The sequence below is a fragment of the Lolium rigidum genome, chromosome 1 (assembly GCF_022539505.1).
Source record: "Lolium rigidum isolate FL_2022 chromosome 1, APGP_CSIRO_Lrig_0.1, whole genome shotgun sequence".
In the NCBI taxonomy this organism is placed as follows: Eukaryota; Viridiplantae; Streptophyta; class Magnoliopsida; order Poales; family Poaceae; genus Lolium; species Lolium rigidum.
In genome coordinates, this window is record NC_061508.1 from 340,650,841 (window position 1) to 340,676,468 (window position 25,628).

General features: G+C 44.4%; 1 protein-coding gene and 1 long non-coding RNA gene across 11 annotated transcripts; both read right to left on the bottom strand.

Annotated features, from left to right (window-relative positions):
- Window positions 1–1,369: 1,369 nt before the first annotated feature.
- LOC124684470 lies at window positions 1,370–10,375 on the bottom strand. Of its 5 annotated transcripts, none has more exons than XR_006997038.1 (6): window positions 10,223–10,375; window positions 6,365–6,587; window positions 5,732–5,767; window positions 5,158–5,660; window positions 4,268–4,320; window positions 1,370–1,720 (listed from the first exon to the last, which is right to left on the bottom strand). It is a non-coding gene; the product is annotated as an uncharacterized LOC124684470 (long non-coding RNA). The 5 variants fall into 5 exon arrangements; XR_006997037.1 differs by having other exon boundaries at window positions 5,158–5,289; window positions 5,545–5,767; XR_006997039.1 differs by lacking the exon at window positions 5,732–5,767 and having other exon boundaries at window positions 10,223–10,374.
- An 852-nt stretch (window positions 10,376–11,227) lies between these two features.
- Window positions 11,228–24,092, bottom strand: LOC124700909. Of its 6 annotated transcripts, none has more exons than XM_047232998.1 (20): window positions 23,830–24,091; window positions 22,516–23,482; window positions 18,815–18,959; window positions 18,539–18,717; window positions 18,056–18,195; window positions 17,729–17,969; window positions 15,890–15,963; window positions 15,598–15,808; window positions 15,459–15,518; window positions 14,958–15,166; window positions 14,788–14,866; window positions 13,436–13,503; window positions 13,137–13,339; window positions 13,020–13,033; window positions 12,867–12,923; window positions 12,560–12,675; window positions 12,032–12,106; window positions 11,843–11,930; window positions 11,650–11,746; window positions 11,228–11,567 (listed from the first exon to the last, which is right to left on the bottom strand). In XM_047232998.1, the coding sequence occupies exons 4-20, from the start codon at window positions 18,696–18,698 to the stop codon at window positions 11,498–11,500; spliced, it is 1,962 nt and encodes a 653-aa protein (XP_047088954.1). In that variant the 5' UTR covers window positions 18,699–18,717; window positions 18,815–18,959; window positions 22,516–23,482; window positions 23,830–24,091; the 3' UTR covers window positions 11,228–11,497. The 6 variants fall into 6 exon arrangements, with proteins under 6 accessions (XP_047088954.1, XP_047088947.1, XP_047088925.1 ...); XM_047232991.1 differs by having other exon boundaries at window positions 13,020–13,042; window positions 23,883–24,090; XM_047232969.1 differs by having other exon boundaries at window positions 13,020–13,042; window positions 23,830–24,090.
- Window positions 24,093–25,628: the final 1,536 nt, after the last annotated feature.

The window sequence follows — 25,628 nt, forward strand, 5'->3', positions numbered from 1 at the left end:
GATGCTGGCTTCGCCCACTATCCCCGCTCCCACCCCGCACAAGTAGGAGGCGAGGACCCGCCCCGTACTCGAAAACAGCAAAAAAACGATTCGGGGGGCGTTTTTACGGGGCGTGCTAGACGGCCGGGTAGAGCCGAAACCCTCAAACCGGCGGTTATTATACGGGTTTGCCCTTTTACGGGGTCTGTTAGACCTGCTCTTAGAGCAGAACAATGGCAGGGGCCAAATATGCAATAATTCACTCATCTGTCAAGTGTCAACCTCTCGGGAGCTCCCGCCTGCACATCATCTGCTCGTGCTCGTGCTCGCGTTCAACCGCTGACCAGCACCGTTCATCTAGTTGCAAGCCAAACCAGCGCTTGTCCTCCGCAAGCAAACAATTTCGTCTAGCAGCTTGCCCAACTTCACCGTGCAAAAAAAGAAACAGCATCTTCCAGAGGTTCACATCCATGGACGGCCCCACCAGCCTGTTTGCTGTGTGAGGCCCTTGATGTCGGCCGCCGCTTCCGCACAGGTCTATACTGATGCACTTGATTTCCGCTACCGCCGCCACACAGGTCCAGGTCTACGCTGCTGGAGGCTCTCGATTTGTGGCGCTTACGTGGTGTCACCGGCCTGAGGTGGTCAGGATTTTCATCTCTGCGTCGTGAGGTGCTATGCCGCAGCCCCGCCTCGACCGCCGGCGAGCAGCGCAGTGCGTGGGCATTAATTCCCGTCTGGTTGGCCTGGCCCCGACGTAGCACCTTGCCCAGATCATGGGGGCGCCACTGGAGAGTGGAGGCTGCGTCCGCAACCCCGTACTTGTATCCAGATTCCATAGACACAGCCGATGCAGAATTCCTAACGAAACGGTGTTGTATAGGCATCGTACGCCTCGTGCTACAGTTGGATTCTGACACGAGGGAAAAAGTTAGCAGCCTGCGATCTAGTGTAGGCCCAACGAACGATTTGTTTGTATAGGCAGCGGCCCATAGAAAATAGCGGCAAAAAATCGTAGTTTCGGCCACGACTTGGGAACCAGGGCTGCAATCACACGATTTGTTAAACTTTTCATTTTCATCGGCACCGTAAGCCATATGAACAATAAGATAAACAAACTGATCAGAAAAAAATACTTCAGTTCAAAAAAGAGTGGCAAAAAAAAAGAGTGGCAAAGTAAGGCATATGAATTCTCTATCCCGCTTTTTTTTTTCCATCGACAGTTTCAGTGTTCTATTCATCTAACCTTGCCATTGCACTTTCATCGCTCAATAAGTCCATCCACTCACATTGCCATTGCTTGGCAATTTTGAAAATTAGAAATGGTCCTCACATGCCACAAGAGATGATGATGTATATGAATGTCTGGTTTAAAAGTGAAACGGTCTTCACCTACCTTGAGAGATGATATCATATTAAATGGTTGACACAAACAAAGAAAAATGTACCTAGGGCAAAAACAGTGTTTGCCTCTCCTTATACTTCAATGACAACAAAGATACTAATCACAAGAAACAAATACTGTGTACTGCTAAGAAAATCAAACTATAACAGTGCCTGATTAACTAAACAGTGAAATGTGTTAAGAGTCGTCAAACTGACGAGATGCAAGTCATCAACCTTAAAAGGCCAATTTGTACTCAAACTTGCTAAAATGATTTTCGCTAACGATCAGCATCAGTCCATAGGAATAGGTTGCCTCGCTCCTCAATTGATTCCTTTATCACCTCCTCTCCCTCCTCTGCAGAAAATAGACATATCATCTGACCACACAAAAGTCTTATTACAAATGAACACGAAGAATATTTTTCAGCGCTACAAGCAAGGCTTCGAACACTTCTTCGTATTGCTATTTAATAATTTGCACCAGGTCAAATTCATCATGAGCTCAAATTATTTATGGTGCATGCCACCACATTTGTAATCTAGTTAGACTGGAATATAATGAACAAAATAAAGAATACAAGCATCAATTGCCTAAACTTGTGAAGATTTCAAGGTCCAGGGGAAGAGAGACATTCTTGCCTTCTATATATTACATTATAGTTATTAAAGTGCTGCAATGGAGCCGCTGTTCGCGCCAGCACAGGAGCCTCTGCTGGCGCGACCTGCTGTGGCTGCATCTCACCGCCTAAAGACGTGAATGAAGACGCTGGCATACACACCACTGGTGTTTCCCGCCACTCAAGCAACAGGATCAACGCCAAGCGCAGAGAGAAGCCGGTGGCGAAAGAAGCAGAGGCTTTCGTCTGCAGAAACCTAGGAATCATCCAGGATGGCCAGGTCGTCACAGAACAAGCACTCAGCGAGTTCGCAAAGATTCACTGATCAGGCATCTGCTGATAATGTGAGGGCACTGCGTGTCCTGTTCAAACTGGACAGTGCCCAAGACCTGGAGGTGGAGACGGCCATGCTCAACTGTGGAAGAGCTGCTGCCCTGGAATAGTTTGCATCTGGAGAAGCCTCTGTGAACGATGATTGACGACCCTGCTTCGTCTTTGCCCAGTCAGGAGACCCAGTGTATCCATGTTAAATGGGTCTGTTGTTCTGTTAGGCCATCTCCAACGCGGCGACCCATCCCGCGTCCGGATGGGTCGTGCCGGATAAAATCGTGGTCCAACGCCGCGACGCATCCCGAAAGCGGATGGCTGCGGTGGCCGGGACGACCCAAAATCTGGGCCAGGTTTGCGTGGCCGCGGATGGCACGTGGCGTCCGCCTGCTCGTTGTCAGGCCCACCTGTCGGCCCACCGCGGATGGCACGTGGTCTCCCTATCCAGTCCCCACTCCCACTCCCCACTCCACTCCGCACGCGCTCGAGCTTCCGCGCCGCCATGGCCCCGAAGCGCGAGTTCGAGCCTAGCGCGAACGACCACGAGGCCGGCAGCAGCCGGCGAGCCGCGCCGGCGGCTTTCGACATGGCGCGGTGGCCGGGACGACCCAAAATCTGGGCCAGGTTTGCGCCGCCGGGTGCCCGCCTGGCGGAGATCCCGCAGCAGCGCGCGCAGCTGCCAGCGGACCTCCAGGAGGACCCCGCCTACAGCGACACGAGTCCCTACTGGGACTTGTGGTTCTAGGTGGAGCACGATGCGCGTTGGCGCACCTGCTTCACCTCCGCGACGGCGAGGCCTCGCACGCAGCCGCGCACGCCGGCGAGGAGGGCAGGCCGCCGCCCCGACGGCCTCTACATCGACGAGCCCGCGGCTGCTCCGCCGCGGGCCGCGCTAGCGCCACAGGCCCAGCCCGAGGAGGAGGACGACCCCGAGCTGCGCGCCGCGCTCGCGGCGTCCCGCGAGGTCAATGACCTCGAGGAGCTAGCCAAATGGCCGCACCTCGCCGAGGTGTTGCGCCCCTTCGCGCTGGAGGAGGCCAGGAAGGCCAAGGAGGACGCCGACGCGTGGGCACTCCTTGAAATGGCGCGCTGGCAGGAGGAGGCCACGCGCCAGGCCACGCTTCGGGAGGAGGAGCGCCTACTCCGCCTCAAGCACGAGGCAGGGCTTGAGGCCGCTGCGGCGGAGCAGCGGCAGAAGGAGGCGGCGCGGCTGGCACGCCTGCGAGCCCTCCGGACCCGCACTCCGCCTAGGAAAGGGCGCAGTGGTCGCCCTGGCCGGAGTCCCCGGCGCCCTCCGGCGTGTCCAGCCGGAACAGTGCGTTGCCGCCGGGGTGTATCGTCCTCATTGACGGCGACGACGACGAGTACTACTGGGAGTAGGTGGCGCGCCGGCGGCCACCGCGTCCCAAACCCTAGCCTAGGTTTCCACCTTTTCTTTAGTTAAAGCCCATATAGGGCTTTTTTGTGTAAAATTTGCCCAAAATAGGGCTAAGTTTAATGAACTTCAGTTTAAATTTAATTTGTTTTTGTTTTTGTGGTCTGCGTCCACGCGTTGGACGCACTGCGCGACCCAAACGGACCGTCGGCCAGGTCTTTAAAAACTTGTTTACAGGCCGCGAAAACGCGATTTACTGGATCGCGCGGGCTGCGGCCATTCTGTTTTACGGTTTCAGTTTACGGGATCTGCCCGTGCCTTCTGTTTTAAGGTTGGGATCTGGCCGGGCGCAGCCCACGCGAGCCTCTAAAACATTGCTGCAGGACTGCATAGCCTGTATCTGCATGTGCCCTCAAACTAATACTAAGAAATACTGTAACCCAAGAAATTGCTTTGCTCCAAGAATGATTTTGCTATCAATTCTTATTGGTAAACTTCGAACTGGACAAATGAATCACTGAAACATGCATGAAGTGAGCACTTCAGCAGCACCCAATTCTAGGAAGAAAATAGAGTAAGATACCTTGAATCGTTTGATGGACAAATATTCTAACCAGCTTGTTTTTTCTGGTATATCTGTTACAGGAAAATAAGCCATCAAAATGCTACTAATGCAGAACAAATAGAAATGTGAGCAGTATTAGTAATGGCCAATAATATGAAATTAGATGTCCGTAAACACAAAGAAAATAAGCATATGCATCTATTTTATCCTTCTAGATTGAATCTACTTTTTTTGGCAATTCACGTAGTTCATGTTAGCATTGGCACTAAAAATCATGGTTGAATCAGCATTTTTTTTTCAGTAAAAAAATAACATAATTAACTTTTCTAACCTATCTATGATAGATCAATTTTCCTATTTTTATTAATGTTGCTGTGACAGAGCCTTCCCTCGACTTCCAAGGAGTTCTCCAAATTAGCCTCAAGAGATTGAGCATCATCTATCTTCTTCTGAGACGTAAACTTAACCAGAGCTATCTCTTAACAAATTTCATGTACTCCTTTTCAAGCTACATATTCAAACAAACAAAAAGAAATAAGCATATTGCTGAGAGCATTTACACTCATAACCTGTTAGATCCTCACTGTCATATGGACAACGGGGTTAAATGAAAACCCCATACAGAAATATCAACATGATTTATGCTAGAGCCAAGAGTTACATATTTGGGGAAAAGCATATGGTGAGGGGTCCTAGAGGAAAACAGACTCTGATGTACATCATGATGTTTGTTTGCCCATGTTGAGAGACAACAAAATATATAAGCACCAATAATGCTGCCACTACTATAGCCACATATGAAATAAAATCTGAGAGAACAAGAAAAACTATTGTAAATCCATCTAGTTCATGAAATAGAAATAAAGTTATTGATGGCATCGTGATCAATATGTTTCAGTAGTAAATACCTGGCTCAGTTACAAGATCCCAAACTTCCCTTGCGGAATCAATATCACGCTCCAGTGGAGCATGGAGTCAATTGTGATCAATCCAACTACACAAAGAAAACACCCAGGTATACCAAAGGTGTGCAGTTTCTCCTGTAGAATGGAATGGGTAAGTGCAGTACTTCAGACATTTAGAATGGACTGTGACTGCAGTTTAATCAGAAGCAAGCTAAAACACATTATTAATAGTTTTCTACAGAATTGTAATGACTGTACCTGATGATAAATACTGAGTGTTTCAAGGTGAATTACAAGACTAGCAGGAGCAAATGCATAAGCAACAAAATAAGCAATTTCACCAACGATCACTATGCAATCTTCAAAAAGACAACACCAAACAGGCATAACCTGGTTCTGTCGATCCGATCCTTCAGGAAGCCAAATTGTGGATGTTGGCTGGTGCCAGGGCACTACGCCGGCTTCCCTTACATGCTAGACCTCCCGCTGACACAACACTCCAGGATCTGCAGGCCTAACAAAGTTAGCCTTGTATAGTTTTTTCCTCTTCTTGGAACTTCTTTTGTAGCTCTGCTACCTCCATGTAATGCTCCCATCTTCTCGACGGCTTCTTCTAACATACAATTGCGCATGCTTAGGCATGTGTTCGAGAAAAAAAATGTAATTCAGAGATTTCATTGAATGTTTCAGGTCTGTGATACAAATTTGAGGATAAAGTTTTCCCCTTTACTAAAAAACACGAGTACGGGCCTAACTTCTGACTTGATAACACAATCTTCATATAAGTTCTAATTACACATGGATTAAGATTAACAGGGGCAATTACATGATGTATATTATCCATCAAATCGGAAAGCTAGGTTAGTGCTTGGACAAGGAATACTTCTGCTGTAAGAATTTGGGAGGCATACAAAAAAAGTGTTCTATGTTGACCAGATAAGCACATTAGGAAACATCCAAAAAAAAAAAGGACTGTATCTTAGAAGCAGATCCATCTTTCCATGAACTTTGCGAGATAAGACAAAGGGCAGGACAATCTCACCAATGAGACCCATAAACAAACAGGAGGCTACCTAACAAACCTAGCAACGCAACAAAATTTTATTTTCTGAAGTCTACAATACTCCTGGACAACAAAAAAAAAATCAATGAAAAACAAAAAGACACCATGAATGCCAACCACATAGACATGAAGGAAGAAGGATTCAACCTGCAGATCCGAGCGCCCTTGCCGCCGAATTTGGTGGAGGAGACCAAGTGAGAGGCAATGACCTCTGCTGCGTCGGCTCTATGGCAAGCCCCGTTCCCTTCATCGTCCTCCTTCCACTGTCGCAGACGCCGCGCTCAGCGAAGGGGAGGTGGCGCCGGGGCGGAAGGCCAAAAATCACATGCCGTGCAACTTTATTGTTACACCTATGGTATCAGTAGTTTCCCTACATGCATAGAAAAAGCATAGAATTTTAACTGTTCTGTAAAATGTAAATGATGGAAGGACAAATTTAGAGCATCTACTTCCATTGCATCTTGATGCCTCACCCTTGTTGCATCCATTGTACCAGGGAACACAAGAAAGAAAAAAGAAATCACATGATTTACATCTTGTTACATCTGTTTTATCAGTAGCTCCCTAACTGAAGAAATTGTACTAGGAAACATATGAAGCGGGAATAGAACATGTGCTGCATCTATCTTTGTTAAATCTGTCATAACATGAGCTACCCAATGCATGGAGTGTAATTACATGAGGTTTAGATAATATGGTGCAACAGCTCAAGCTACTACTCAAGCTATTGTTCAAGCTACTGTCCGTCTGTTCCGAACCCTACTTCCAATAAGCTACTGTTCCGAAATCTGAACCCTACTTCCAATCAGACCACAGCTTCAGGGATTCAATCATCTGGTACAGTGGCAGTGAATAACAGTAGAAACAGAACTGGTCAATCTAATCCTGGGGTTTCTGATGGTCAACAAAGCAAATCTTCAGCTGCAGGTATACAGTGCTACAAATGCAGGGATCATGGTCATGAAACTAAGAAATGTACTGTCAAAGTTGTTTGTCTTGTTTGCGGTAATGAAGCACACGTGACTGTATATTGCACTTGGCCAGAACAGCCGAAACCGACTGCAAAGTTTGTTGGTTAAGCAGCCAAAGGATTGGGATGCCTGCTAATTCAGAGTGCTTAAGTGCAGATTAACAAGGAATACGTAATCCTCTTGCTGTTATTTATGTTAAGTCTGGCCAGATGAATGAGAGCACAGTAATCAAGGGATTTACTGATATGTTTGAATGGAACTGCATCTGGAAAGCCAAAGGACAGGCAGATAATATTTATGTCATGAGTGAGGACTCCCAAATAAACAGAAGACTACAGAGCTGGCAAAGTTCAGGGAGTCTCTCTGCTGGGCACAGGATGTAAAATAGAAGCGACACCTTGGACTCATGATGTTACAGTTAAGGGGAAACTACATTTGGTATGGGTCAAACTGTAGATGGTGCCAGAAACAATGAGAAATTGAAAGGGATGCGCTGAAATATGTTCTCCATTGGGAGTTTTCGAAGAAGTGGACAGTGGACATTGAAAGTTTGAAAGAAAAGGAAGGGGTCAGGTGTCATGTAGGTGTTAGAGACCCAACCAAGATACCACTACAGAAGTTACTATTGAGGATTTGATGAATCATGAGGTAGGCGTTCTGCTGGAAAGTGTGATTGAACCGGGATGGTATAATTCTGGTGCTGGGGGGAAAGGAAATGCTAGAGAAGGGCAGCATGACGGAAATGGTGGGAATGCTCAAGATCCAAAGAAATCTAGACTTGAGGATGGGAGTGAGTCACTGCAGGAGACTAATAATGCAACGCAGCTTTCCACAAGTCTTGGATATTCGTTTCAACTTGGAAAATATTCCAGTCACTGATCCTGAGGTGGCTCAGAATATGATGGGTGCTTTCTCTATGGATGAAATCAAAACTGTGGTTTTTGGAATGGCTCTTAACAAGTCAGCTGGACCAAATGGCTTTCCCATTGAATTTTATCAAAAATTCTAGGATCTCATTAAAAATGATTTAAAAGCACTTGTTGATGATTTCCAGCAAGGGGAGCTCGATATTGAACGTTTAAATTATGGTGTGATCACTTTGGTACCTAAATGTGAGGATCCTACTGATGTTTGGAATTTTCGACCAATCTGTCTTTTAAATGTCAGTTTTAAGATAATTACAAAGCTACTTATGAATAGACTATCTCCCGTTGTAGACCCAGTTGTGGAGCCTACAGAGACTGCTTTTGTGAAGAATAGGTATATCATGGAAGGGATTCTGATTTTACATGAAACTCTAAACTCACTTCATGCTGGAAACCGGTGTGGTATTATGTTTAAGGTCGATTTCGATAAGGCGTATGATAAATAAAATGGTCGTTTGTTTATCAGATGCTGAAACTTAAAGGTTTCTCGGATGCTTGGTGTGCCATAATTATGAAAACAGTAATTGCGGGGAAAGTTGGCATTAAAGTGAGCAATAGTATTGGTCCTTATTTTGCAAAAATACATAATCTGATTAAAACTTTGGTGCCGGAACTAGTGGACAGTGGCTTGGTTCTGTTACAGTGCGCGGATGATACTCTTTTTTTCATAGAAGATGATGTGGCTAGAGCACAAAACTTGAAATTCCTATTATGTAGCTTTGGACAGATATCAGGACTCAAGATAAACTTTAATAAAACAGAACTTTTTTGCTTTGGTGATGCTATTGACAAGAAAAATCAATAAGAATTGATCTTTTCTTGTTGTGTTGGTGAGCTTCCTATTAAATATTTAGGAATGCCAGTGGATTAGAAAAAAAAATTTAAACAAAGATTGGGGGAGAGCTGAAGAGAAAATGGAGGGCAAGTTGAGTTGTTGGAAGGGGAAGTTAATGCCAATAGGAGGGAGGCTAATTCTTATTAAATCTAGCCTCAGTAGTATACCGCTGTATATGATGTTATTTTATCCTCTGCCAGAGGGTCCGAAAGAGTGCATGGATTTTTTCACGGAAATTTTTTTTTTTGGGGGGAGGGCCAAGGAATCACGAAGTACCATCTTGTTAGATGGCATGTGGTTTGCTCTCCTAAGGAATGTGGTGGCTTAGGAGTAAAAAATCTAGAATGTGCCAAGCTTCATGTACTAGCCAACGCAACCAAAAGACCGAACTTTACACTTCACAACAGTATGAATGTTGTGCTTTTGTGCAAATGGCTTGGGAAGTTAGAGACTGCACAGGGCCTATGGCAATGTGTTCTGCATAAAAACTATGTGTAATAACGCACTCTCAGGGGTGTTGCCTAAAGCTGGAGATTCTTGCTTTTGGTGTGGCATTCTATAAGTGAGAGATTTGTTTTATTCCTTTGTGTACTAGAAAAACTGGGGATGGAAAAAGAAGCCGTTTCTGGGAAGATCCTTGGCTGGGCAATGCTTCTTCCGCGGTCAGATCCAAACAACTCTATGACATTGTGACACGGCTGGTGTAACAGTGCATATGGTTTTGTGCCTTTGGTTTTAGGTGTAAACCATGATCTGCCCAACACACTTGTTCTGTGGTTGGATTAGAGAGTTTCCTAAAAAGGACAGACCAGCTATTTGTGTGGATGATGCAACGATGCTTTGGTCAATTTGGTGGACATGTAGTAATGCTTATTTTAGGTCAATTAGAACTGGCGATCCCCTTGCAGTGACTAAGATATGATTGGACAATTGGTTTCCTCATGGGCCATTTTGCAGGTAAAGGAAACATCTGGGAAGGCCAAGTTGCTGGTGTGGGCTGTCAAGCGAAGCAAATCCGCTCTCTTTAGTCACATTATTTGCATGTACTTCCTTAATAGATTGTATTCAGTGATTACACCTAACAAGCATAGAGCCGCATTAGGTTGTGGCGTGATTTACAACTAGCCTACAGTTATTTTATTTTAAGAATCGTTCATGTATGGGGATCCATCATAGAGACTGAGATTAACATCTACCACAAGTTAGTACATGGGGACAAGATTAGTAGAGAACATCGCCGCCGTGAAGGGTGCGCAGGGAAGTGGACGCTTACCTGAAGAACAGGTGATCCTTCAAAAGAACCCTGTCGAATGGGAGAAACAGGGGATACGGGCGGAGGGGTAGGAGGCTCGTGGGGCCTCGTCGGAGGCTGGAGACGCAGCAGATCGACGCTCGGAGTCCGGGGCAGCCGTGGTGCCAATCCTTCCGCGCTGATGGCGGTGGCCCTCGAGGTGGCATACGAGAGCAGGAGCTCGTGGGGCCGGCGCCGGGAGTCCCAGGGCAGCCGGGGCCTCGCGGCACAGCGGTGCGAGAGCTCGGGCGGCGGGTTGGGATCTGGTTGCGAGTAGCTCGGGGAAGACGGGAAGGGAACCGTGTTTGGTTCCGCACTTCCACAACGAGAAGACCGGGACCGCTAGATTGAGATCGTGCGGTAGCGTGTGTGACCTCCTTGTTTTTTCTATTTACCGTGCGATTGTCACGATAGCTGCAACCCAGCCCAAGCCACTTCAATTACCTTCTGTCCTGTTTTTCTTTTTTACTACTGTACTACTAGATAAACAACATCCAAGTTTTTGAGGGAATGCCATTCTGCTAGCTTTATTCCATACCAAACATGCTTACATCGTTTATCAAAGAGGTGATCATCGTCCCAAATATATCTAGTCTTTAATGTTTCTTTCCTCTTGCAAATATAGGTCAGCTTTTAACTAGCTGTCCCATATTCATTTGGGATACTCTTGAATTTCATTTAAATGGATTGCACAAGATCAAGAAACGACCAGATCATTAAAAATACCAACATGACAGACAAATGGATCTTCATTTCCCGTTGAAAAAAATGCCACGTACATAACTAACAAATGAATCCTAGATAACCACCACGTTACTTGACTACCTGAAGCAGCTTTTAACTGAAACATGCGCAAACTATTCTGCACTCGCAAGTCCTTTACTCGGTGAAAATTTAAAACGTCCGTCACCTTTGCACAGGCAGCTCAATGCTGGAAATAGTGTGCCCAATTGCAAGCATGATAAATCACCGAAACGTCCATCAGCATAGTAGAGAGTAGAGACCAACCGAAATAATTACCACTGATCTCAGAATCCAGCACACATAACAGCATTTCTAATTCTAGGATAGCACCAACAACAAGTCCAGAACGGAGACAGAAGAGAGAAAACTCCCGATTATGCGTGCCAAGCAATGCCAGAAAAGGCGACCTCTATCCACACCATATCTGCGTCACCGATACCAAAATTTTCAGTTAACCAGGACCCCGCCCCTATCCTACTAGCTAACATCTCACTCTGCCCACGATAGATATGCCTAAGATGAGTCGGCGGACCCATGCTTCGCCTTGGAATGATCTCTGAGAGCCATTGGGGAGCTGAAATGCCTGAAGAGAAGTGCATGTGTGAGGATGTATAACAGCATATACATGGTACTAACAACTTGAAAGAAAAGGAATGAGACTTTGCCTGCTGCATAAACTGCAGGTATGAGACGTGGGCTGCTTTGACGCATGTTTGCTTCCAGCTGCCTTGACATAGTCACTTGTGTTACAAGCCTGTTCTCCTGAATAACGGATCGCGACAATCTAGTGAGATTTATGTGCCAGTTAAAGGAGAGTGCGAGTTCAGCAGGTTAGAAATCAAAAGAAGCCCTTCGCACCAGTTTTGTTGCTCGTAGTTTGTGTTTCTATCTTTGTCTTCTTCCCCTGAGGTGCCTTCGGCAGTGTTCCCATTGGCCTTTTCTTGACCTTTGTTTCATGTATATTAACAACACAAAAAAGAAAGAGTTTCAGGATTTTATAAAATGAAGAAGCATCAAAATAACAGATCTCTCTGAACAATCTCACACCTTTCTAGGAGAATCCACATCTTCAGAACTCTCACTATCATCGTCATCACTTTGATTCTGTGTAACAGTCTTGCCCTGCAAATGTACTCAGCAATCAGCATACCAAATCCTGAAATCCATGTTAGGTTTTGGCATAAAAATAATACAATTCCCTAGGCCACTATTTCAGCTGCTACAGCCAACAACTACCATGGGTGGATCTGTCATCCAAGTAACAATAGCTACAGAATGTGGTAGGTTGCATAAAAGTTAGTAACTGCGTACACATGGAAGCCCAGATTTTGTACATAAAAAGAAAGCTGTCAAAAAGCATGCACAGTCCACGCTAACTAACTTTAGTAACACAAAACTGGCATATGTTAGATTATACACTGAACTTGTTTACCAACATTCTTTTTTTTACACCTTTACCATAGGGGCTTCCCCTACGGTAAAAAAAAAAAAAAAACAAAGTACAAGCAATCCAGAGAAAACAAATAATCAAGAAAACAATAGTCCCATCATCTTAATCTTAACAAAGTTACAAACCTTATCATCTCCCTTTGGCTTTGCAGGACTAGTTGGTTCCTCAACTGTATCCTTTGGTCCAGAGGATGGGGCATCAGCAGGCCTTGGTGCAGTAAGCTGATTGGCACCATGTGCAGCTTCATTTGAAAGTAAATAGAAACAAGCAAGTTAAGGGTCAATGTGGCATGTTCTAGTAGTAGAGCAAATGCAAAGAGGACAAAGAACATCTTTGCTACAAATGAAATCTGCCTGGTGTCCTCAGCAAATAAATCATTCTGAACTAGTAAACAAGTAAACAAAAATTGTTATGCCTAGCAAAAGAACATACCATCCGTGTTGGGGTCGAGTGGAATTAGTAACGAAATATCCTCGTGAGATTCATTACCTGAAACATCAAATATAAGTAAGTTATATAACATGTTGCCAACTGTACGATGAAAATAGTATAGATACCCGATACCAAAATGAAAACAACATTTACCTTCTTTGGTAGATGTGTTATATGTGATTACAGACAGGAAACGGTTAAAGAACACAAGCGCATATTCAAGCTACTTACAAAGATTGAAGAAATCTAGAAAGATAAATGGAAGGATATCTGTCCATAATATTGAATTTGTAGCCAGTAAAGCAGATGTTCGTGGTCCTTGACGAATGCCAAAGTTTAAACTTCGTTTTGAGCACCAGATTGGTTTCAAAATGAGGATCATTATCAGCTGAAAGTGTTCCAAGCATAATACATTTATCATCAGTCTCCACGAAAACTTCCACATTCTCTTCAGTCCTAATCTCCAATGCTATCTGTAGTAAACGAAAAAAGAAAACGCCTAAAGAGTTGACAAACTTGATCCACCCTCAAGCGAGCTAAAAGGTCAAATATAAACATGTAAAGCGCACCTGCGATAAATGACGATATGACTTTCCTGGGTCACACTCTTTTTTCTCTCCAGGCTTGACGACAACTCCTAAAAATGTAAACATTCATGCATAGTAGCCATTCGTTATTTCACAAATATGGTAGATTTGGGGAAAGGAGTATCTGTTGCTTTCGAAAGCACTCAAAAATATATACACCACACATTATTATGGCAAATACAATGGATATTTCTTCACACAGAATAAAACCAATAAACTGGCGGTGCAAACACAGAATTACCAGAGCCTGCTTATCTTCAAAAGATATAGAGGTCACAGCAGAAAATATAAAATGTAGATTACTACTGGTGAAAGGTCAGACCATAATATACATCCAATCAAAAAGTGTCTTTGGCACATGAGCACCAGTGCTCCTGATTTTTAAAAATCATATTTTTTGGATTCTAACAAAGTTGAAATTAAATATTCACATACATATAAACATTCCGAAGGTACGGTAGAAATTTTGGAGAAAAATATGTTGTAGTTTGAGCTATACAAAAAAGACAAATTTCTGACAAATATTTACCTATATACGTAGCCACAATTTTTTTTTCTGTAGCTCAAAATACAATGCAATTTCTACCGAAACATCGCACGAATATTCAGTACATGTGTATGTATTCATGAAATAAATGTGACGATTTTTTGAAACGTAGATGTACAGTTTTAAAATATTTTCAAAACTAGGAGCACTGGTGCTCATGTGCACCAAATTTGCTTCCCAATCCAATCCGCTATTCATGAGATTGTTGTTCACACAAACCAGACAGGAAAAGCACAACAGAAGCAGGAAACCACGATACTCGCTCCAGATCAAGACACGGTACCCGCATTACTCTCTCCATATCTATCAGGCACAGTCAGATCAAAATACGGTACCCATATTGTTCTCTTCATATCAGGACAGCGTACCCAGATTACTCTCTCTGGATCAAGCCATGGTATGCAACCACAAGCCAACTAAATAATGCAATACTAATAACGGTTCCTAGGCGCGAACAGAAACCTCAGGAGTGCAGGTTGACAAATACAGGAAATTGGGAAACACAAGTATCTGTTGCTTTCCAAAGCGGCCAGAGAAATATAGACAACACATGTTATTATGGCAAATAGAACGGGGACATTTCATCACACAAACAATCCATTGGCAGTGCAAACAGGCAATTACTACAGCATACTTATCTCCGAACGAAATACAAAACGCAACAAAACATATACTGTATCAAAGTTTATAACACATTACAATGTAGGTTACGAAATCCCCCCCCCCCCCCCATACAGACAAGGTCAAATGCACGATCAAATTATGGATTCAGAAAGTGGATACCCACCCCAGAAGATCTTTGCCTTCTTCTTGGAAGCAGATGTCTTCAAAGGAGTTTCGGCCACCATGTTATTGCAATCCTCAAGCTGTGTAATGCACATTAAACATAGAAGAGAAATGTGAACGAACCCGACAATTGCAACAGCCAAAGACTAAATAGAACAAAAATACAGTTACCTTTTGCTTTGCGACCCAGAAGAGCCCACGGGACTTGCCAGAGAAAAACTGGCAACTAGCCCGATTAGTGAAGATAAGTGGAGCAGTCAGTGGTGACATAGTTATCGGATTCACCTCTGGCTGCTTGGAATTGGCACCAGGCTTCTGCTTGGAAGTGCCACCGGGCACTTTTGCAAGCCTTTCCTTGTAGGACTGGTATTCAGGGTCCACTGCATTAACGGCAAAGTATAAGACCGAAAATACTCAAACCTTTCACTACTAGCTTTACATGTACGCAAGAACTTGTGTCTTTATGTGGCACCTAAATTAGTCAAAAACTACTACTGACCCAAGGTAATACACATGCTGCAAAAGCAAAATATAGTAAGACGAAGAAATGTCAAACTGTCTAAATCCGGAAACTTCAGTAACATGTCACATGTTAAAGCAAGAAAAATGTGAATTCCACAAAATCGTTATAATGTTAACTTTAAGTTTAAATAGCTAATCAAAAGAACATACATGATAGTTTTGGAGTTGCCTTTAGATTAAGCTCATCAGGCTCTTTATACTCATTCAACTCTGCAAAATAAGAACAGAATATATATCACCAACAAGGAAAAATACTATGCATGAGAAGTGAGAGAAAAAACGTTCATACCTTTTAGTTTAAAGTCAAACGGTTGGCTGGGCACCGTGTAGCCAGAGAAGAACACACTCGTCATATGTGAATTGTGTGATAAGCTAACCACATCATCAAACACGGAGTTTAACTGGGTACGATTGCAACCTACAAGCTCACCCAGTAATGTTCTCTCCTTACAGCGAAAATGAAAATTTATACTCTTGTTTGTGTTTTCCTTCGAGTAAACCTGCAGACCACACCAAAAATATTAAAAGCATTAATAATATCGATTCAAGAAAAAGTTAACAAAATGAGATATATATCACACCTCCAAAAGGTGATACTCCTTTCCCTCGTCAAGAGGATTGATGTTAATCTCTTGAGATGGGGGCACCTCATCAACTACAAGCATAAAAGATTGTAAGATATGCCGCTCCCAAAATGATTAGTTTCCTTTTTATTGAAACATCTGAAAGAAATCCTTACTAAGGCCCTATTTATATCTTTTCAACTTTAATCAAATAAGTCAAGAAATAAAGGTACCCCTCAACCAAACCCTATTGCCTAATCTACCCAAAGCTATGGTGCCACACCGACCGATGGAACCGTGTCAAGGGCGTCTGGTGAAAAGTACACACAAGATGTTGCATGTGTAAATATTAGCTTGGTACGTACCTCATCCTAGGAAGTTAACACCTATACAATTACTTCTGCATGTCTAGCATATGTCCCAAGTCCTCACACAAAACTAAGAGTGTAATTAGCCTTGGTGAAGCACCCTCACATTCCATGTGAAGACCCTGCTTGACCTAGGTGAAGCGCCCTCACACTTCCGGTAATGAACCTGCTTGGCCCAAGTGAAACGCCCTCATGCTCCAGGTCAAGACCCCGCTCAACCAGGGTGAAGCTCGCTCCAAGTGAATCTCCCATAAGCAGAAGGGCATCACCCCACTACTAAGTCCCAAGGGCGGGCCTGAGACTGAACCCAAAATCATCTACTAGCCCTCACGTCTTGACCGCATTCCAAGCCAAGGTACATTCTTGGGACCAAGGAGCAAATGAAGACTAGATAGTTGTAAAATAGCCAGAGTTGCCTCTCACAAGCATAGGGCCAAGTGAAAGTGTTGAAGGGCTGCATTGTTATATCAACTAAGTATTGTCATGCCCTAGAATATTCTTGTGAGTTTACTGAAATACCCATATGCCATGTGAAAAAGGACAACTGACATATATGTAATCTGCCTAGGGGCATGAAATGTAAATAGTCTGAACTTTCTCCAGTAAATTGAGAGGCATCAACCCTTTCTAAGTGGATGAGGGCATTTGATCAAAAGAAGTATAACCATTAGAAAAGCAAGGTCAGCGTACACACAACTGATAGAACGCATACCGTCTATCCTCCAACAGTTGGCCCCAACAAATGTCACCTATACACCAACAAGTTTGGGTGCGAATCTGCATCGTGCGTTTTTCTGCATTAAGATCTTAGCGTCTAATTCGCCGTAACCGTTGAAGCATTATCCAGAAAGAACTACGAGCATGCCAAGGCAGCCATATTGTGCATCCATAATGTACAAAATAAAGAAACAATAAGGCAACACCAGGAAACACCCAAGGAGGGCGTCGGAAGAGCAGCGAGAAGTCTAGCTCCTCTAATTGTAGATTGCTAAATACCGCACATAAATCAGCCAGTCCATGACATGGCGGACTGTGAACTTGTGAGGTTTCAGGATACTTTCTCAAGATACCAGCAAGTGTGGATGGACGAGTGGTTTGTGGGCCACGTGCGAACAAGGAAACTCCAATAACACATCCAATTCCTTGCTGCCCTAGGAGACAATGCACCAGGAATAGTTTGACTAGAAAAACAGGAGAAAATCAACCGGTGACAACATCGAAAGATGAGCATGGTCACGAGTAGCCTGCCTGGCTGTGCCCAATCAGGCCCTTCAACCACCATGGCCCAGGTTGCAACTACCAAGGAGCGTGCAACAGGCTCAAGGACTAGAGCAGCCAATGTGAACGAAGCAGGAGCTGTGGTTGTGCCCTAGCAGAAGTTCATTATTCGGTTTCGGCCACTCTAAGAGATCATGGCTATAAAAAAAACTACAATGGCTTGCAAAACAACAAAGAAGACTTAAATCAGAATGAGTAATAAGTAACATACCCCATAACTCTTTTGCTTCAAATGTGACAGGCTCCGGATTGGTGAAGCAAAACCCATTGAAGAACACGTCCCTCCTTACGGAGTCATGTGTGAGCACACAGTGTTCACCCAAAGTGAGCTCGAGTGGGATACATGGCTGTTTTGCAGATAAGGTACCGACCAGCACAGTACCCTCACAAGCACGCTTGACATATATGTGCGTGTCTTTAATGGTCTTCGCGTGCTTAGGACTCACTCCAGCCTACAATATAGTTCCAATCTGAAAGATGATTTGACTTTTTAATGAACTAGGTATGGCATGTAAATGGAAACGGTTGGGATATAAACCTCATAGATATAGAGTGGGAGCTTCTCTTGCGGCATCTGATTGAGGGGGAGTTTCTCCTTTGGCACCTCACTCTTCTTGTCATTTTCTTTCTCTGACTTCTCTCCATAAGTAAAACTTTCTCCCGGGCTCAGTTTTATGCCTGTAAGATAAAAAGAACATATGGATCAGGTTTTTGTTTTCAGATGTTTAAATATGGCACAAGTCATTTTCCCAAGCTTCGGAGAAAGTTTTATCTATCGAAATAAGTCCGAGGAAGGAAATAACGAGAAGAAAAATATCACATAATCAATTGGATGCAAAGATTGCAAGATCTTTTTATTCTCGAGGTATGTGATAAATGCGTAATCAGTGTTTTTTTCATTTTTAGTATCAGCTCCATTTTTAGCATACTGGATTTACATGGCTGCCTTTGCAAGAAAACCACTATATCAAGAAGCATTCACACCCACAACATTATTGGACTATGAAATGCATTTAATTACCTCTCTTACACTTCAATGTTGCGCCACTCAGACCAAGCAACATGGTCGAGAGGGACTTCACATAGGGCTGTTGATACTGGCGTCTGACCATGGGAAAATGGTGTTTGTCTAAAATTGGGGACGATGCCATGACAGAAGTGGCAACCTCTTCATTGGACATGCTTCCACCCTAGATGCAACTGAAATCAAACAAGCAAAGCGAATAGTATTGACATGGAAATTAGTTTGCAGCATATAACAGAAACACAAATTGCTACTTGTGAAGAAAACAAGGACCTTTTGGAGGAAATAAGTTGGGTACGAGGCAGGCGGGGGAGGGAGCTTGCTGGACGTTCACGGCGGCCAAGTGCTGGAGGCGCTGGAGCCTGGAGTCTGCCAAAACCTAGATGACTTGCTGGAGGCACCGTAGCCACTGGCGGGCCTACATGTATTCATGGGTATTCAGCTGAATACCCATTTATTTTCACACAAAAAATCATAGTGTATTTAGTCCAACAAATCTAGCTACCATCTTGACCCAACAGCAGTCCAAGAGATAAGCAGCATCGATCCTAGGGAGGCCGCGCCAGTACACGCTCGCGTCCATGCATTGCTCCAGAAAACCACGACTGGAGTAGGCGGGGCGTCAGGTAGTGACGGTTCAGTTGCAACTTGCGAGGCGAGCGCAGGTACGCCGTCGTAGCCTCGTAGGGGCCAGGGCGAGCGGCGGGAGGACTGGCACGTACCCAATCCGGCGACTAGCGATGGCGTGCGGCTGCAGACGCCCGTGACATCGAGTCATGGAGTCTCCAAATCATGTCAGGCTCTCACGGTAGGGTTCTAAAAATCCAACTCATTACTGATTCCTTTCCCATTTTCGAACTAGCCAATCCAATCAGTAATGTCTCTTCCAGGTTACAATTCTTTTTGCGAATTCTTCCAGGTTACAATTAGAGTACCTATATTTGGAATCAGTGGCGGACGCAGAAAAAAGTTGGAGGGTGGACACACGTTATTTTTTTTTGCGCCTCCCCTAAATGTGATAAATTTTGCTAAATGAGTAACATACATAGCCAATAGATTTCTAAAGTTGGTAGTTTTCAGACACCACCACCTCTAATGTGGTAGTTTCTCGTCATTTACTCCCTCCCATGATATCTTCATGCCTCTTCATAATTAATTCTACAATGACAATAGAAACAATAATAAAATTTATATAAGATATTGATTGCCATTTTCAATCATATATCATATACTCTAATTCTACAATGTACACAGCTGCTACACATAAATATCAAATGATTCTAATACTAGGCAAAAAAAATTTGCTAAATGCAAACAGAGAACTAGAGAAGCTATAGCAGAGAAGAGAGCCACAGAGAGCCAGACACGGACTCTCTGTCCAACTCCAACCTGCAAGAGGGCCGAGGGCGGAGGCGGCGTCCAACGGAGCAGCTCGGCTAGTAGAGAGGAGGAGATCGGCGAGGGCCCGCCCGGGAGGTGGTCAGCGATGACGGCGAGGGTCCGGGCCGTCCGGCGAAGGCGAGGAGAAAGGGCGGGGAGCGACCTGACCGCGCGAGCCGGCGAGGAGAAGGGGCGGGGTTCGACCGCCGTGGCCCGTCGGCCGTTCGCCGGCAGGGAGATGGACCGCCGGCCGCACCGTCTGGTCTGGAGACTGGAGCGGTCGAGCGGAGGAGGCCAGGAGGGGATCGACCACGAGTTTGTCCTGGACCTGGATGCCTTTCTCCGTCTCAGTTGGGTTAGAAATTTAGGGTAGTAAAAAAATCTCACAAAATTTAGGGCCACCCTGTAGGTCCGCCCAAATTGGAATGTATAGCAAATCAGTAATTTCTCTTTTCCAATTGTTGCAGCAGTGTTGAATTTGTATTTAGAAATTAAGAATAATTGACAGAAAGTTGAAATTGGCCTCTGGTGATTTGAAGTTATTGTGGAATGGAAACAGAAGACCGATTCCACCTCAACACCAGAACGATCAAGTGTTGATGTTGAATTTGGACTTCCAAAACAAAACATTTTTTTAACCTTCGTGTTTTGCATTGGATTTTTTTTTTAAATTTGAATACCCATTGCCAATATGCTGTGCCCGCCCATGACCGTAGCGCGACTGCGCGGCCAAGTATGAAAGGAGAAGGTCAGCGAGTGTTTCAGAGGGGGCAAGGGCAAGTGCAGGGGCAGGGGCAGGGGCACCGGACCTCGGTGTCGGAGGCGCTGGAGCCTGGAGCCTGAAGCCTGAAGCCTGCCAAGGCCTAGAGGAGTCACCGGAGCGCGACGGCGCGGCCAACTCTGAAAGGAGAAGGGTCAGTGTTGAACTTACAAGTAGAGTGTAAGAGTGGGCTAAGGGCAGGGGCCAGTGGTAGACCGGACCTCGATGTGGGAGGCGGCCGCCGTGTCGCCAGTGGTGCCCTCCGCTGGAGCTCGCCAATCCCCTTCTCGCCTCCGCTACCGAGCAAATGGGACGCCCCTCTCTCTCCTCTTCACAGATACAAGTGTACTAGTATATGGGGCTTGCTCCAGTACAACCCCCTCCCCTCCTCCTAAACTTGTAGAGCCCATCCAAGCCCATATCCAAAACCATGTATATCAATGTATAGGTATACAGATCCACGTATAGGCGGGATGTAGTCTTCAATCTCTGATCCGCACACAGCCCTGAGCCGCCTAACCTCGCAGCTGTCGACCTTCGTGCTTCTTCACTGCGGGCAGGTCAGCGTCTACTTGGCCGCATCGTCATCTCCAATCGCCGTCGGTCGGACAAGCAGCCAGACATGTCCGGCAACAAGTCCGGCAGCAAGTCCGGCAAATCTTTTTTTTTTTTGCTCATACTTATCCGACAACAAGTCTGGCAACTCCCACTAGCCCACATTAAAATTTCGTCGCCCAGAACTATCGCCGGACATGTATCCGGACTGTCCGTCGCGTCAACGCGCCGCCGCCCTGCCGCACCTTCAACCATTGCCGGCACACAGCTACACGGCCATTCTGAGGTATGTGCCGGCCGGATCAACCTCGGAGTGCATAGTGCCTGGCCAGCTTCGCCACCGCCACCAGTCCGCCATCCGCGACCGTCGCCAGCGATAAACCGGTGTACGTATGTACTAGTATACATGCATATGGTAGAAATGCGTATAATTTAGTTGGGCTATACGGGTTTTGTTGGAGTATTAATTATGAAGAGGTATTAATTATGAAGGGGTATTGGGCAATCTCAGCCGTTCTTGTATTTGAGTTTGCCTAAGTTTGGGTTGAGTTTGAGGGGAGGGGGTTGTACGGGAGCAAACGCCCTAGTATATACGGTCTTTGTTCTGCTCCCCTACGATTCAAATTAAATGACTCCACTTTACCTATATATGGATATATTTAGACTTATTTGTTAACTATATAGTACATCTATATTTAGACAAATTTATGTCAGCTAATATGAATTGGAGTGAGTATGTTGAAGTTAATAAAATTTGATGAAATTCATTGCAACATGTAGCACATTTATAACACTAAATTAGTACTACCTCCATATCCATACAAGTTTATTTAGGTATTACGTACTTTGAGGAAAAAAGTTTAACCATTAATTTGAGCAACAAAATATGAGATATATATCACAAAAATTGTACTATTAGAAGTTTTCAATGTTATAATATCTTATATTTTATTAACCAAACTAGTGGTCAAAGTTTTTTTTCTGAAACACGTAATACCCTAGAAAACCGGTATGGAGTGAGTACCACAAAATTTGTTTTGAAATGTAGTTTCATAATATTTTGATTTGATATCATATATATATTGCTACATGTATCTATAAAGTTGGTCATTTTTTAAAAGAAAATATAACTTTTAGGCCAAAAGCTAGATGTCCATGTATTTGTGGACGAAGCGAGTACATGTTACTACCAATATTGCTTCTTACGAGTCAGTGGAATGCCACACTACGCGGGTACACGGGTATACATATGCATTTTACTGTTCAAGGAATGCCATACCTTGCGTCATAGTAAAACTTTTGTTGTTCGGTCCAATCCGAAGGTCACATGTATGTAGCCAAGGGCGACACATATCCCGAAATCCACAGCTAGCTCCACCCCATGCATAGCTCTGGTCTAATCTGCGGCTGTTCAAACAATCTGCTTTGAAGTTTGGTGTTCTGCAGCAACTCACAACATCTAATGCTTTTGTGGACGAACTAGAGCATGCTAGCTCCAATTGAGACCAATTTGGTGTTGTCTTTTTTGTTCCCTTCAGGTCTTGTCAGGTCACTTAACCATACTGCCAACAGCCATGTGATGCACAACTGTTAACGACTTGAGTTTTCCGTTCTGCCATTGTGGAGCCCGCGTGTGCACGTTGTGTTGTTACCAAGAGTATTTATTGAAATTTTGTTGTACCAAGAGTAATGGCAAGCTATGTAATAAACAGCACCGAGAAAAAAGGAAAAATACTGAAGCATCCCATCACTGAAAGTCCATTGCTCGTGATCAGGTAGCCTCAGAGTTGTGCCCTTCTTCTCACCATTTCCTTTGTTTTCCGCAGAGAGTTTGAGCATAACTTGGAAGCCTTTTGATTCCCAAACTTGAGCAAGCCAGCACAATACTAGTTGAGAAACAAAGGGGAAACCGTCAGTTTCAGCTTGGTTGCTTTTGCATCTGTACATGCTGCTCCAATTGCAATCCTTGGATCATTGGGAGAGTTTGAGCATAACTTGGAAGTCTTTTGATCCCCAAACTTGACCAAGGGCACCATGCACAGTACTAGTTCAGAAACCAAGCGGGAACCGTCAGCTTCACTGGCTGCTTTTGCATCGGTACAGCCACTCCAACTGCAATGGTAACAACACTTGAATCCTTGGTTCATTGGGAAAGTACTAGATGCTGGTTCCACTTGCTCATTACCAAGGCTTGGTACCACGGAAGCCCCTTTCAGTGAGGATCTAGACACCTGATGAAAACTTTACTGCAAAAAAAAGGAAAACAAAGGAAATGAGAAATTCATTGCAACTTTTCTGTTCCATTTTACTTCAGTAGACAATTAGAAATTAAGGCACATGTTGCCGTAGATCGGTGCATCGAGTATCATCGGGGTGGGACGGAAGAAAACGGGATCACCCGGCCGGGCTAACTATACATATGCAAGTTTGTGCCGAAACTAACACCTAGCTCTGTGACTTAGAAGATATAAGAAATCTGAAGCACCTAACAAAGAAAATCAAGCAGCCGACGAATCGATAGACAGAGACGAAATGAAGAAGCGGCCGGCCCTTAGCTAGGAACATACATGGATTTATCTACGCATGACCTTACTTGGTTCTACACGCATATACATGATACATATGCTTGCAGATCTTGGCACATACAACATGTGCATAGATCTCGCGCTGGTGCTGGTGTTCGTGCTCGTGCTCGCGCCTGCCCAGCTACGGAAGTATAGAAGAGCAGCTGACGGGATCCTGGCCAGTCCGAGGAAACCTTCCGGCGCCACCCATATCCGTCTCCTCGGCGAGGAGGAGCATCGGCGGCGGCCGGGCCGGGCCGGGGTGGGTGAGGGAGGGAGGGAGGAGGTACGGGTACCGGATGCCGGCTTCGTTTTACGGGTGCAGGGTGGGGATACTTTTTCTGTCTTGTCATCTCCAGGTATCTACGGTGTACACGATTGTACTGTAGGTAAAGATTCAGTCTGCAGAATGGTGCCAGTGTGCCACGCCTGCTTATCTGGCTGGCTGCTTGTCTTGTCTCACGAATCTCCTCCTCTGCGTTCGCTTGGGTCCTTCCCTCCATTTTCTTCCGACTACTTACTTATTGGCCACGCCAGGGAGAGTATTCAAATGTACTGGTATTCCCAAAACTTTAAAACAAAAATTAGGTATATATATATATATAGTAGTATGTAGTGTGTACTATTTCGAAACAGAAGTATGTATGTTTACGAAAATATACAAAATATATTCAGCTAGAGATAAACAAATGAGGGATTTTCTGCCCTTATTTGGCAATTTCCCACCTCACATCATCTCGATGGACTAATTAGGCATTTGCCCCCTACCTATTATCTAGCTCAACTACAAATGCACTCAGACTTCACTGTGTTTGGTCGTTGCGTTGCTCCTCCTTGTCATTCCCCAACACGCAATTAGCCTCCTCCGGTTGAAGACCAAACCTAGGCCATGACAGTATCGGCGACGTCACGTCATGACACTTACAACAACACTTACACATACTACTGGGACATACCAACCTCTTCTCGTCCCACCTCGTATATGTCTCCTCGTTCCTCGCCAATGGTTGCCGCTCTGCCAAACCATGGCCATGTCTTCGATCGACATCCCTCGCTCGTCGCTAGATTATGTTCAATTCTATGAATCGGTGGTATTGGGGACGCTCTAGGGCCTCTCGTCCTACGTGGCATCTTCCACCCTCCCCAGAGTCCCACGGTGACCATCTTGATCCGTGTCGGTTCATTTTCTCAACAGAAGGCAAGATCCTCCAACTTCCCGTATGAATAATAATAATATAGTATCAATGATAACTGTATGGCGTTGCCACAAATAAATGAAAAATGATATATTCAAATTGCAAGGATTCGTTCTAAATTCAATTTACAAATCAAAATCTTCGGAAAATAGTGCAAAACTTGCTCATTTATTACACTGAATCGAAATCTTTAGAAATTAGTGGAAAATCCCCACTGTTTTGTTTTTAGTACTTAAATAATATACCGACATATGTGTTAGGAATATGTCCTAGAGAAGATAATAAAGTTTTTTATTATCATATTTCTAGTTCATGATATAAGTTTATATTCCATGTTGTAATTGAATTAACAGGAAACATAATACATGTGTGGTTTAATAAACAACACGGAGTCCCTAACATGCCTCTACTTTTGTTAGCTCGTTGATTAATGATGGTTATAATTTTCTAGCCATGGACATAAGATCTCGATTGATAGGTCATATCATCAGGAGAATGATGTGATGGACATACCCAATTTAGCAAAGCAATAAGATCAAGTTACTCTGTTTAAATTTCCTAAGTTGATTTTAATGCCAAGTAACTTATTCCTTAGACCATGACTTTATGATACTCCCAGGTGAAAGGATACG

Coding starts and splice junctions, on each gene's coding strand:
- LOC124700909 (XM_047232991.1), bottom strand. CDS start 18,698: ATGTCCAATGAAGAGGTTGCCACTTCTGTCATGGCATCGTCCCCAATT. Junction 14,867..14,957: donor TCTGGGTCGCAAAGCAAAAG/GTAACTGTATTT, acceptor TGCATTACACAG/CTTGAGGATTGCAATAACAT. Junction 12,924..13,019: donor TAACACATCTACCAAAGAAG/GTAAATGTTGTT, acceptor TTGATGTTTCAG/GTAATGAATCTCACGAGGAT.